The sequence below is a fragment of the Diadema setosum genome, chromosome 13 (genome assembly GCF_964275005.1).
Source record: "Diadema setosum chromosome 13, eeDiaSeto1, whole genome shotgun sequence".
In the NCBI taxonomy this organism is placed as follows: domain Eukaryota; kingdom Metazoa; phylum Echinodermata; class Echinoidea; order Diadematoida; family Diadematidae; genus Diadema; species Diadema setosum.
This window is the reverse complement of record NC_092697.1, coordinates 27540443-27554494: the sequence shown is the minus strand read 5'-3', so window position 1 is coordinate 27554494 and position 14052 is coordinate 27540443. Positions and strand designations below refer to the sequence as shown.

General features: G+C 39.9%; 1 protein-coding gene across 1 annotated transcript; it reads right to left on the bottom strand.

Moving 5' to 3' along the window:
• Nucleotides 1-6019: 6019 nt before the first annotated feature.
• On the bottom strand, nucleotides 6020-13666 carry LOC140236537 (monocarboxylate transporter 12-like). The gene is made up of 5 exons (XM_072316462.1): nucleotides 13480-13666; nucleotides 11581-11724; nucleotides 9422-10625; nucleotides 7901-8064; nucleotides 6020-6683 (listed from the first exon to the last, which is right to left on the bottom strand). The coding sequence occupies exons 1-5, from the start codon at nucleotides 13664-13666 to the stop codon at nucleotides 6424-6426; spliced, it is 1959 nt and encodes a 652-aa protein (XP_072172563.1). The 3' UTR covers nucleotides 6020-6423.
• Between the last annotated feature and the right edge of the window lie 386 nt (nucleotides 13667-14052).

Sequence of the window (14052 nt, the reverse complement as noted above, 5' to 3'; positions counted from 1 at the left end):
TATTGCTTGCTTGAGACAAAGACTAAGCAACCTGAATTGTGTTCACTTCGTGACAGTGGCTATTAAAGAACTGAAAAATACTGGAAACCATGACGTTACGTGTATGTTTGCGTGTAAGGACTCGTTTCCGTGTTCTTTCGACTAGATGGTGCTAATTTGATCTACTCACTAGTCACAAGTGAAACCCCATCAAGTATTAATATTGACTGTAATTATAGGCGTTTAGTTGGACAGAATTAATGATGTATATCTATATACGGTTTTCACATGAAAAATGTCTAAAATAGTTTACCTCAATGATTTTTAGCAAAGACGCTCCCTTCTCCTTGGCCGAGTCATCACTGCTAAATCACACACCTTTGATCAAGAGTAATACCATTCAGTGAATGGCAGATTTAATAATAATATTATGGCCGTGATGTCATTATCTCTACTGATTTGAAGATGCGAGAGCAGTCGAAATTACTGTACTGGGATCATGTGTAAAACTTTGACATTTGGTAACGTAACATCTCATTTGTACGATTTTGATAACATCTTCGCCGATTCCGTTTGTTCAGTTATATCTTACATGTATCTACCACAGTCAAGACTTGTTTATCACTGACTACAGATGCTACAATACTACTAAAATTTAACAATATTCGTAATGGCAATCATTACCATCATCATGATGCATCACCATCATCATCATCGGTAGAAGTATCAGTATTGTAACAGCACGCTCACAATGACGACGATCATCAATGAAAATCCTCCATATAAACTCACGTCTTATTAGCTAAATGCAAATTTCACCCATGACACACACACTACATTAAATGGCACTTTACTCCCAGTGATGTTATTAACTCAGTCCAGTTCACATTACAACACATCAATCACTTGCTGTTGATTCTTCATCTCAAAATAGAGGTACATTAAAATTTATTCACGAAGTCATCGTCTTTAATATCAATGTTCACATTCTTAAAATATATCTGTCACACATATGCATTTTTGCACTACTGTAGGCAATTTATAATCACCTTTTTTTCAGCAAAATATACACCATAAGCCTGCAAATGCATTATGAGGTGCAATCAAAACTTGAATTACAATGGTTTGATAAAAATTTCAAACACGCCTTGAAAACGGAGATGTTCTATTCAGTACACAGATGAACAGTCAAATCAACATGTAGCATTTTGCGTTAACTATTTCATAAATTCATTTTGGTATGAAAATTAAAATCCTATTAAAGAAGAAGAACATAAATAAATTGCAACTATGACAGAGAGCAATTCTCTTTTCTACATTGTCAACATCGCAAGGGTTATCATTGCATTTTAATTACTTTAAATTTCTTGAGTCGTTATTAGCAATAAAATGACAATGAGTGTAGTTGTATATGCTTCAAACGAGATCATGATGATATTGCTTTGTTTCACAAGGGCAAAAAAAAAAACTCATTCATTGTCTTTATTGCACTAGTACAAGCACAGTGCAAATAATCTACAATTAATACTGCCAAGAATATTGGCCCTCAAAATGTGCTTCCATTACCTTAAAAGACAATCATAAAAATTACAGAAAAGCATTACCTGTACAAAATAAAACAAAACTCTTCAGCAAAATGACTACACAACAGAACTGTCTGTGGCATGAGGTCCAGAAAAATTTATCTATAAATAAAATTACTTATCTACTCAGTGTATACTTTGTACGTCAGATAGACCAGGGAGGTAGAAAAGGGTTTTCTATCTCTGTAATCAGACTACTATGAAAGCATATAATCATGCTCTGTGATCAATTTCAGCCACCACACAATATCAGTAGGATGCTGTAACAAACAATTAAAATCATTCAGTCCATTGTGTCTGTGTGTGTGTGTGTGTGTGTGTGTGTGTGTGTGTGTGTGTGTGTGTGTGTGTGTGTTGGAGGGAGGGGGGTGGATGGAAGGAGCGAAATAAAAATGAATCAAAAACGTAATCACTACAACTGGCACAGCAGTCACCATACGTATCTTTTGTTGATAGTCTTTGGGCAGGACAAACTCTGTGAGGTTAATATTCATGCTTTCATTCATACTTTCACAAACTCTAAAAATCCTGCCCTTGCCCATTTCTTTGTGCTTCTGTAAAAAAAAAGAAAACAAACAAATCTGCACATAGATATGGCAATTGCACAAATGGGACTACAATCATTGTTTGTGGACAACTCAGACAGACATCTTTTTAGGCATCCTTTCAGAAAACGAAAAAGACAAAATGGAGCATATTCTATGAGCAATACCTTGTCTAGTATTGAGAAAACAAACAAACAAACAGAAATCACCTCAGCCTATGTTTTGACAAGTGAACACAATCTGTTACTGCACTGAGCAAACTATTTCTACCACTTGCTTTTCATGGCACTGGATCATATTGACCGATTCGGGTTCGTTGAGGGCAGCAGACATTTTACGGCACAGGGCGCAGCCATAGTGGGTGTATCAGCCGACCCCCCCTGCTCTCCCCCACCCCGGGGCAACATGTTTACACGCACTTGCAACAAAGGTTCGCGCACTAAGCAAGCATTCGCGCACTCAGTACGAGACGCCTATTGGCTAAAGCAGTTTTTCATTCTGCGCGCGTGCTAATGTAGGGAGAGGGGTGGGGGAGTGCAGAGGGGGGGTCGGCTGATACACCCACTATGGCTGCGCTCATGCCAAAAATACACATAGCGCGTCACAGAATCGGTCAATACATGTAATCAGATTGAAATGCCAGCATGGAATTGGCCTTTTTGCTGCTCCACAGTACATAAGTTATGTATCCCCAAGAGTGCACATAAATTACTTGCAGCTACCAGGACTGTCACCAGTCATATATATATCAAAATAATCATAGAGACTTTACAGATTCAATTGCTATCTTCTTAAGATTTTATCACCACCATAAAAAAAAAAACAATAAAACATTCCATCATAAAAACACACATCTTCATGGTACTCAAATCATTCAAGCTGCATGTCTTGGTCCACATTGTGTATACAATAAGCACTGACCAATGTCAGTCAATGCATCACTATAATAGTCTATAGTTTAACCTGTCTTTAATGGCTGGAAAAATTGACAGCTGCTTCAAGTACAATCAAACTAATTTACGATCATAACACAAGCACAATAAGCAGTGTGATTTATATATTATACACTCTGACATTTCACGTCATTCATTATATTCAAATTCATGTGTTTGACACATTTTTAATATAGAATATCCTTGACATTATGTTCATCTCTCTTTTAAAAATAAATCATATTATTGGCAGCATTCTGCATTAAACAATTTGTTGCCCCATCACAGATGCTAAAATTTCTCAGAATAACAACAGCTAAAAACTCTAGCTGCTTACAAGTTCTATTCTCTGAGCAGCCTGGAGAGTCTCCATTGCATAGATTTGTGTCTAGCATGAATACCCTTATGTTCTTCAAAATTGTGTCTCCCTGTGCAGTTACATCAGTCCACAAACAAGGTTGGTGTGAGTTGTCTACATTATTCTGCTTCTCTGTTCTTCAACCAATAGAAAGTTCCCTCTTTTACTTGTTGCATGTTGAATGTGGACTATTGCATGGGAGACCACTACAAATAATTCATTTGTAGATTGCAGATCAAAAAATAGATTTTCAGCAGTCTGTTTTTTAATACACATTAAATGTGCCCTTCAAACTTCTTTGCAGATGTAACTTTAATACAAATTACTTTTTTCCAAAGACCAAAGCTCAACCATCAGGTCATGTTAGTATGAAAAAAAAAAGGTATAATAAAAAAAACTCAGTTTGCAGTCCAGATAGAGCAAATCTCTATATTGTAGACAGGTACCTAGCTGACATATTCACTGGAAGACTAAGCCACTACTGTATCCTTGTCATATTCCCCTAAAATACTAAAAGTAAATTTCATATATGGGGTTTTGAATATTAAAAAGCTGAACCAGAACAAACATAACTGCAATCAGGAGATGGCACACCAATACATAATGATGTCAAGATGGTTTCATACATTAAAAAAGTATGTTTTGGCTTTTCTTTTGTTTATTCTTTAACTAAAATAAAAGGAATAAGGATTGGGAAGGTACATGACATCTCAAAAATTAAAAAGAACATGGAGTTGCAGTTGGCAACTTTCAGTATGTAGAAAGATACAGGCCGTGAAAAGAAACTACTTATTTCACGATGGACGTGTAGATTTACGAAAAAACCCTGCATACCATCTATCTACAAACATCTATAAACAAACCAATGATAATTTACATTGTAGTACATGTACATAATGAGATGCATGATTAAATGTGCACAACCATACACACGAGAAGTTGTCGCTAATGAGTACATGTATTGTTACACTGAACACTTACACCCTGGACTATTTTTACCACAAAAAAAAAAAAAAAAAAAAAAAAAAGTTCAATGACTGGCAAGTCTATGCTGGTGCTGGGAGTTAATACAATGAGTAGAATAAATACTGCTGTCACAAAAAGCCTGCATGTATGTTATACTACAGCTGGGTACTCGGTACCACTGGACTGGTAAACTTCTTTGGTCTGTCCATCATTGTGCAGCCAAGTTGTGAGGTAGCATGTTTAATATTTTTCAGCTCTTATGACTGATTCCATTAACTTCGAATAATACTTTTCAGATTCTCTTCAGTTCAAAGCTGAAATGTTGTGCCATCATACAGCAAAATGTATACTTGGCACACAGTGAATGTCTATCAATTTTTAATTGCATATAACTTCTTGCAAACCAAGACAATGAAAGAGATGGAGACTGTCAAATTTTGTGCAATCTCAAATGTCTCTCCCTACACTAGCCAGCTGATCATCTCATCTTAAAACTTCAGCTAGAAGTAGTTTGACCTTTAACCTTCGGATTTTCCAGCCAGAAGTCATATGCGAGCTCCTTCGGTGCAAATTTTTGTTACATGTACTTAAGCTATGCTCATCTCAGAATAGCTGACCTTACAGAAAACACATATGGGCCAACTTAAATATCAAGGCATAGCATCTTGCCAAGATGGGGCCTTGGTCATTTTTACCAACACTCTCATTGAAGGTTGCGCTGTAACATCGACCCACAAACAGGTTTTATTTCAACAATTAAAGGACACCAAAGTAAAATAACTTCATAAGGCAGCCACCTGGACTCAGCCCAAGTGCCGAAGGAGCAGAGTGTTAATCTTGTTTTGAAGCCTCAGTTGAGAGTAGTTTGACCTCTCACCTTACGATTCCCCATGCCACCTGCATGCATCATGTGATGGAAGCTGGAAAGCATCCATAAAGCAAAAGCAACATATACCACAGTTCTACAATGAAACTGCAAAGACACACTAGTTATCATGTGATATCAAAGTGGAAAAAAAGAAGACAAGAGTTGCAATAATGCCTTCTAAAGGTGTCTATACATTTGTAATATGATGTTGAAGGCAAACAATAGAAATAAAAAGGGCTCAACAGCATCAAACACAGATACAGATACAGATACAGATGTATCAAACCCTGTGGGCAAACAAACTTTCATAATATTACACAACCGGAGAGTATCAACAGGGTGCCATGCTTTTTCACCTAGGTTTTTCCAAAGGCAAGTACTACTGGATTCTAGCACATAATGAGATCATTCTGAAACTAAAAAGGGCTAAACAAGAATTTCACAGTTTGTAATACTGAACTAATGACTGGCATTTTGACAAATTATACCTTGATCACACCAATGATCGAGTTCTTGTAAACAATGATTAAACTGTCAAAGGAATTATATATCTATGTTAGCTAAAGGTATCATGAAATCATACAATTCTTCTCTTCAATCTAAAGATACACAGCATGCTCATTTCTTTGGTCTGTGACTACTGTCCAATGCATTCTGGAAACACAACAAAGAAATCACTAGAAACAGTTGGCATCCTAAAATGTGAAATAATGAAAGTGATAATCAATATCAGTATCATTATTCTATTTTATCTTTTCAAAAGATATACCTCCACATAAGAATGCCTGCTCTTATCTTAACTTGAGCAGCTGCAATTTCTATTTTAAACCATTTTATCCTGCACAACTATTTTCTTGTCTGTGCATGTAAATGACCACAATCATCTATCAGCAATGAAAGTATTCTATCAGTACTTTTTGCGTAAGAGAATGATAATACAGTACACTTCCGTTATAACGACCACAGTTATAACAAAATTCCAGTTGCAACGAAGTAAAAATTCAGGCCACAACATTATCCACGCTACGTATTTTTATTGTTTATTTGTTTGGTTAACGTAATTTCGATATAACGAAAGAAACCTGCCAGTCCCGAGGACTTCTTTATAACGGAAGTAAACTGTATGTTTCTCGAAAGTCAAATTCATGACCACCTCTTTGGTAGGAAGTGTTGGAAGCACCGTCGGTAAGGGTCAAAGTTCGGTCGTGCTCACGGCCGCGTAAGACATCGCTGCCAGATTTCCGTTGCCGCGGTGAGAAGAACCTTCCCCTTCCTCCCGAGTGGGGTTTCCTCGCTCCACATTTCCCAGTTCCGGGTTCCCTGTTGGTGCGCACCTCTGCCTCCAACGCCTCAGGGGCGGCTCGAAGAGGAGCAGCGATGCCGAGAGGAGGAGGATGGCCCCGGTCACGGAGAACGGCACATCGTAGTTGCCCGTGGCGTCGTAGAGGGCCCCTGTTTGGGTCAGACACATTTGAAATATGACTTGTAATTCCTCATCAACTCACTGACAGAATGGTATACAATTTCAAGAGACAAAGTGAGAATAATATCTTAACACGTTACTCATCATGAGACACTCAGTATTAAGTTGACCTGCTTTCTCCTTCAAGCAAATAGAACTGTTCGGTTTGGTTCTTTATATAAATGTCTATTTAAGTGATACAGTAACTGGGGGCTTCAGTATGCCTAACAACAGTTGATGAAATGCAATGACATGGCAATGCATCTGACTCATAAAGGGTGTTGGTTTGACTCAGATGGTAGCATGTCTACCTCCAGCACCCTCCAAAGGACCTAGGTTTAATTCCCTGAGTCTCACTGAGCAATGCTGTGCGTAAGCTTTCCGTCCCCTCTAGAAAGAGGCAACACACTCTGTCCCTCGGATAGGACATAAATAGAGGTTTCGTGTGTGAGATAGCCAAGACTCACGCATGCAAAGGATCTCACTGGTGAAGATCCCACTGGTGAAGTGGTCTACCTTTCTACCCGCACAAGAAAACGATCGATAGATGCTGACCCCTCATGGTTAACCCCAGATGACTAGGAATAGTCAATAAACAGTATCAACCAGGCATATTGTGCCACATGCTTGAATGAAATTAACAAACCTGACTCATAGCATAACCCATTGAATCATCTCTTGCTCATATTTTGGAAGCCCACCATTTATGGCCGACAAAAGTTTCAGTGTTAAAATCCAAGTAGATTTCTAATGGTTACTACTTACAAGACTACAATGACAAAAAAAAAAAAAAAAAAAAACATATATAATATGTTTTAGAAAAAAGTGCCCCTACATGAGATTTAGAAAAATACTTGGAAAGAGAAATAAGTTGACTCAGTATGTTGGCAATAGGGCTAACCCTGCAAACTGGGAACAATGCAAAGTAAAATGTTTACCATGGATGTGACATTAGATGATAACTAGCTATTTGAGCTAGGTGGCAGTAATAATAAAGGGTCTTTAAACCATTACTTCTTTCCTGGAGGGTTTGCTGTGGTAAAAAAAAAAAAAGCAGGTGGCTACTATATAAAGACAGATCATGGCTTCCAAGATGGGTTTGAGAGTTTTGTTAAATAGCCACACTGTGCAAACACAGTGACAAAGGCTGTCCTAAAACTAGAGGAGGAAAGGGTAGTCAGAGGTTAACTGTCAAGGGTCATCTCACCTGCCATCACTGGTCCTATGAGATCCCCAATGCCGGTGAAGATGAGTATGATGCCCAAGCCTGCCGACAGGTTCTCCAGGCCCACGTACTCCTTCACCACGACGGGGGCCAGGCACTTCACAATTCCAGACGATGACCCAAGGAGAATGGACACAAACATATACCTGGGTTTTTCACAAAGGAAACAAAACACTTGTGAGAGGGGAGTCCTCTCCACCTAAAAGGAGATAATATAATAATATAATTTTTTATACATGTAAAAAGAATTTAAAAAAACTGCAAAAACAAAAGAAGAACTACAATATTTGTTCAAATTATGAGAGCTTATTCATCTTAATGAATTCTTGTCTCAAATTGTTTTCGCTGCAACTGATTGAAAAATTGTCCTTCATCGGCATAAATAAGCACTGACTGATCAGTGCTCTAGCAGTAGCCATGATAAAAATAATAATGGGCATACATACTCAGGTTGAACTTGAATTAAACAATCCTTTATTAGTAGACAGGCATCCTCTCCGCCAGACTATCTAGTTTTCACCTGACAGGCAGTGCTGGTTCTTTATTGCAAAGGGGACAGCATATCTATTCAAATTAATGACTTCTTGTATCAAGTTGGTTTTTTTTTATTGCCATTGATTGACTAATTGCCCTTCATCAACATAAATAAGCATGATGCAGTATTAAGCAAGGGGAAAAAAATCATGGGCACACATACTCAGTTTGGGTTTGAAATGAACCAATGATCTCCCAAATCACTAGACAGGTGTTGTATCCACTAGGCTACTCAGTTTTCACCTGAGAGCCAGTGCCATTTCTTATCCTTTGTAACAGCGATTATTATATACCTCATTTCTAGAATCCTCTCATCTGATTGGTTAAAAGGGGAGTCATGAAAATAACTGTGCCCTATTTTTGAGTTACTGTGACCGGGGCCCGGGCACAGTTAATAAATAGGTTTTACAGACAGTCGCGACCCCGTACACGTAGATCGCTCATATGTATGCACCAATGATACGACCGCGCGCATTCAATCAGCGTGCTGTAAAAGAGACTAGCGGACTGGTTTGGAGACAATCGCAACCCCGTAGTAGTGCACGTAACGTACACTGTACGCATCACTGTACGCACCAGTGATACGACCGCCGCGCTGTCGATCAGCATTGATTACGAGTGCTGTAAAAGAGACTAGAATCTATATTTTCGGTATCTATTTTTCGGAATCTATATTTTCGGTATATAAAACAAATAATAACTGCTTGACATTCGGGTCACAGTTAAAATTATGGGCCCTCGGTGATGTGAAAACCGTAACCATGCCCTCAGCTTCGCTTCGGGCATATAGTTACGGTTTTCACATCACCTTGGGCCCATAATTTTAACTGTGCCCTCATAAGCAGTCATTATTTGTATACTGCATATATCTATTCACTATCTCCATCCTACCAACTTGAGCCAGTACGAAAACAGTGAGATGGGATGACACAAACTTAGTACAGAAGCCAAAGGGGGGAGGGAGCTTACCAACCATAGGCACTAGTAGCCCTGCTGAGTATTGCACTTCCACCCAGTACTGCCATGGAAACGATGTAGAGATGCACCGAAGAGATGACCTTCAGGTCCACAAGCCAGCCGTTGGCAAGACGGCCGAGCAGGCTGGCGATGCCAAACACGGAGAGGAGAAATGAAGCCCGCTGCTCCTCCATCCCGTCGTCGACTGCGCTGGCCACCAGGTGGGCGGTTATGGCTGTGTAGCAGATTCCGATCATCACCTGACAGATGGAGAAGAGCGTGAAGCCGATGCTATCCCGGCAGAGAGTCCAGCCGGCAGTTTGAAGATACCGACAACAGAAGGAAGTCTGCTCCGAAGATGCCTGCAACGATGATGAATCTGACCGACAGTCACCATCAGGGTCAGTCAGTTCCCGCTGGAGTTGGCCGTCTTCCTTTGCGTGAGAGAGCAGCGAGTCCTCCTTACACGCACTGTCCTGGTGTGAGAGGTCGCCATTTGAGTTGCCTGCATTTTGATTGTGACTTACAAGGGCCTTTGTGGTCATATTCTTTCCGTTACATACATGTACCACTACTTCATATGCACCCTTTTCCTTCACAGAGTTTTCGGAATTGGCCCCAGGTTTTGACTCTGGAGACTCGCCTTCAAAGTCTTGATGGACGGTAACATCACAGAACTTGTCCTGAGAATTGTGAACATCTGTAGTTTCATTATCCGCAATGGTTTGTGTCATGTCAGAAACACTGGCAGACTCAGTCAATGCCAAGGGTGTATTCTCCCTGGAGTGGTCACAGAGATGTAAATCTGAGTTGAAATCTTTTTCAGGCCGCGTAAAGGCCTCAGTCGAGCAATCTTCACCGATATCAGCCTGTTCAGAGTCAGCACTGGGTTTGTGCACCTCAACAAGAGGTTCAGCAGTGCCTTCCTCTTCCTTACTCACCCGCGAGATGCTTCCAGACTTTGACGGCCTCTTCTTCTTCGCTGGTGGTCGGAAGATGAGCGCAGCCACCAGCAGCTGGGCTTGCACCCCACTCATCAAGAGCAGGGTCCCCCGCCACCCATACTCATTGATGCAGAGCTGGAGGAGAGGCGGTAGGACCATGATGCCGATACCCACCCCTGCACTGGCGACACTGTTGGCCCTTGAGTGACTCCTCTTGAAGTTGTAAGCCACCACCACCTGAGAGGAGTTGTAGATAAGTGCGACAGAGACACCTACACAGAGAGGGGAAAAAAAAAAGACATTCCAGTCATTTCCCCAATTAGAAACTGAGATGCCACTACCAGGTATACTATGCACAGTGACACGAGATTTGCTCCTGCGAGAATTGCTCCGGTCTTATTTTCTCCAAGGATGTAGGGCAAGGGTTACGGTTGTGATAAAGGATTTTACGTTTAGTTTGATGTGAAGATTAAGATGAGGCTTAGGGTTATGTCTGTGGATAGGTTTTATGTTTGGCTTTACTGGCGTGCTGATATATCAAGGGGGCAACTGTCGCCAGAGCAAATGTCAAGAAACCTGCACAGCATTTCCTAATACACGATATGGAGAAGAAAGAGGAGACTGACAGTAACTATCACTTCTACTATCTTAATTATACCTTCCAATTTTTGCTTAATTATTATGATTTGTAATTGTCTTAATTTTTCTTAAATTATTTTACTCTTAATGTTTTATTTTATTTTTCAGGACACCAAATTTCATTGCTGGACACTAAAAAAATTCAGTTAGATGATTTTGGTGGCCTATTAGGGCCACCAAGAAAAAAATAGTTAGTGTCAATCTTTTTTTTTTTTTTTTTTACCAGGGTAGCCTCTTCAGTGTTGCCACTGCTCTACCAGAGGGCCCTGCTATTATAATTACCCTAGCATTGCCAGGTACCTATTTATACACCTGGGTCAAGAGGGACATAGTGGGTAAAAACATCTTGTCCAAGGACGTAAGCACTGGGCGGGATTCGAACTCGGGTCCTCCGATCCGGAGTCGGGAGTCTTATCCACTATGCCACAGCGCCCCCACTCTTGATATAAGATCAATGACGCTAATATTAGAAATAATAAAATACAAGAACATTAATAACGGTAATAGTGCTGATATCTACAACCTACGCACAAAAGCCCTGCAAAGCACGTGCCCTTTACAATGCAGTAAATTGCCGCTTCGACTCACCCCAAAATATTCCAATGGTGAAGTAGAGATGAACATGGCTGGTGGCAAACATTCCTCCAAAGCATCCCAATATACCGATTACACTGCCGAGAGCCGTCACAATGTGGCAACCAAGGAGCTTGGTCAAAACACCCGTAAATATACCTGAATGCAACATAGGAAGAAAAAAAAAACACCCTGATTCCAAACACGACACACCTGGTTTGGTTTCGAGTTCACAAGTCCACTTGCAGAGCACAACAACAGTACAGTCTTATTTGGGAGTTCAATTTCCACGTACAGTGGAACCTTGTTATAACGAGAACCTACCAACCATGGTTATTTTTTTGTTATATCAGGTTATTTACTATATCGGCGTACAAGAGCAATGAAAACATGAAGAGCTGGGACCTGCAAAATCACCTTGCTATAAGAGGATATTGTTACATCCAACCTTATCATAACAAGGTTCCACTGTCCAGTGGTTAAAAATGAGAGTACAGCTGTATGTTCAAAAGGAGATGTTAGATTCAAATTCTGCCTGGCACTGTACAGTACAGTGTACTCCCGTTATAACAAAGTCCGCGAGACCGGCAGTTTCCTTTTGTTACATCAAAATTTCATTATAACCAAACAAATAAACAATAAAAAACATAGAGCGGATAATGTTGTAGCATGAATTTTTACTTTGTTGTAACCAGAATTTCGTTATAACCGTGTTCATTATAACGGGAGTGCACTGTACTTAGTTGGATCAGATATTTTACCCACTCTGATCTCCTATATCTGGATGTGAGAATGCGTACCATAACAATGCTGAGAATTGCAGCTCTCTCAAAATGAAGGGACTACGTCGGGCACATAGGATACAGTACACTACTAATGATTGGAGTCCAGTGTTCTTTACTTTTATAGAAATCAGTGAAGTAAAAATAACATGCAGGGCATTAGTATCTTACCAGTGCCAGAGTGTTTAAGCTTAAATCAGAATGCTTGCAACCTGATTTTGATTGTGAAAGGGAAATTCCACTATAAGTATACATGCAAAATAACTATCCTCTTTATTTCTGTCAGAAAATGATTGGTTTATTTGCATTTAGTACATTGTTAAAAGACATTCAGAAAGCCAGTTTCATGCCAACACTATTCCATTTATACACTCTACTGAAATAAAAATGCATACTACTTTATAAACAGAGAAAGTCCAAAATTATTTGTAATAATTTCTTTTCTTTTAGAATAGTCATACTTTTAAGGTCATCTGCACAGGTTATCTCACCTCTTGCTCTTTCAAACATCAATTGATATGGACATAGGCATTAATATAATATGGACTGGCCTTGAGGGGGGATACGACATTTATTGCCCGAACTAGAGTTGTATTGAAGACGAGGGCAATACAATTCCAGTGAGGGCAATCAATGTCGTATCCCCCGAAAGTAGACAGGCCATATTATTATGATTCCCCATTTCAGGCATTTTAGGCATCTTTGAGCATTAACTGAAATCATTCCAATTTAAACTTCCCGATTTACAGTAACAAAATTCACTCGGCGCCAGGTTGAACTCTACACCACTGCGCTCAGCTACCCCCACATGCTTGCACACAACCCCTGTGCACAATTCAGGTACACGGCACGCCCTCACAGTCACAGCAATTGTCCTCTGCTTTTTTTTACGTGCTAATGTATGGGAATTTGACCTTCATCACGAAACCTCTCTGCGAGAAACTCTCATTTCCTGGTGTATAATATGTAAAGTTAATGGCAAAACCTGGAAGAAGGATGATACCCACTAATACTGCCTGCTGGAAACTGGTGGTTTCCCGACCAATCAAAATACCAACTTCAGTTGCCCGGCAAAACTACCTTATATGGGTAATAATGCTCAATATTGCTGGCAAACCATTTCAAACCATACCTGACAGGAGAAGGGAACACGCCATGGTGCTCATGATACCACTGACTTCTGCCGAGGTCGTGTCAAAGTACTCTCGCCAGGCTACCAGCAGGATGCCACAGGAGCGGTACGTCCCCGCACACACCAGCATCGAGACGTGGGCGCCGAAAAGGACGAACCATCGCCGCTTGCTCTTCTCGTCTTCCATCTCTGGATTAATTGTACTCACATCACTGCACATCGAAGTATAAATTGTGATTAAAGATCAGCAAGTACTGTACATGTACTGTAAAACACAATATTTTTGTGGCATGAAATTTTCGTGAATTGGAGCCCAAAACCTTTTTTTGCAGCATGAAATTTTTACAAGTTACCTCTAACGTTCAATGCGTATAGTGTAGACAAGAACTTTCAAGTGCATTTTAACTTCCGAATCTTGGTTCTCGCAAAAATTGTAAAATTAAAATGCACTTGAGCATTCCTCATTTTACAGTATTCGATTCTACTGGTGGAGTACAGATGCTGATGAGAAACACTCAACAAGTTAGAAGTTTGAAAAACCACACTCTGATTTGTGATTTTTTCACAGGAAGT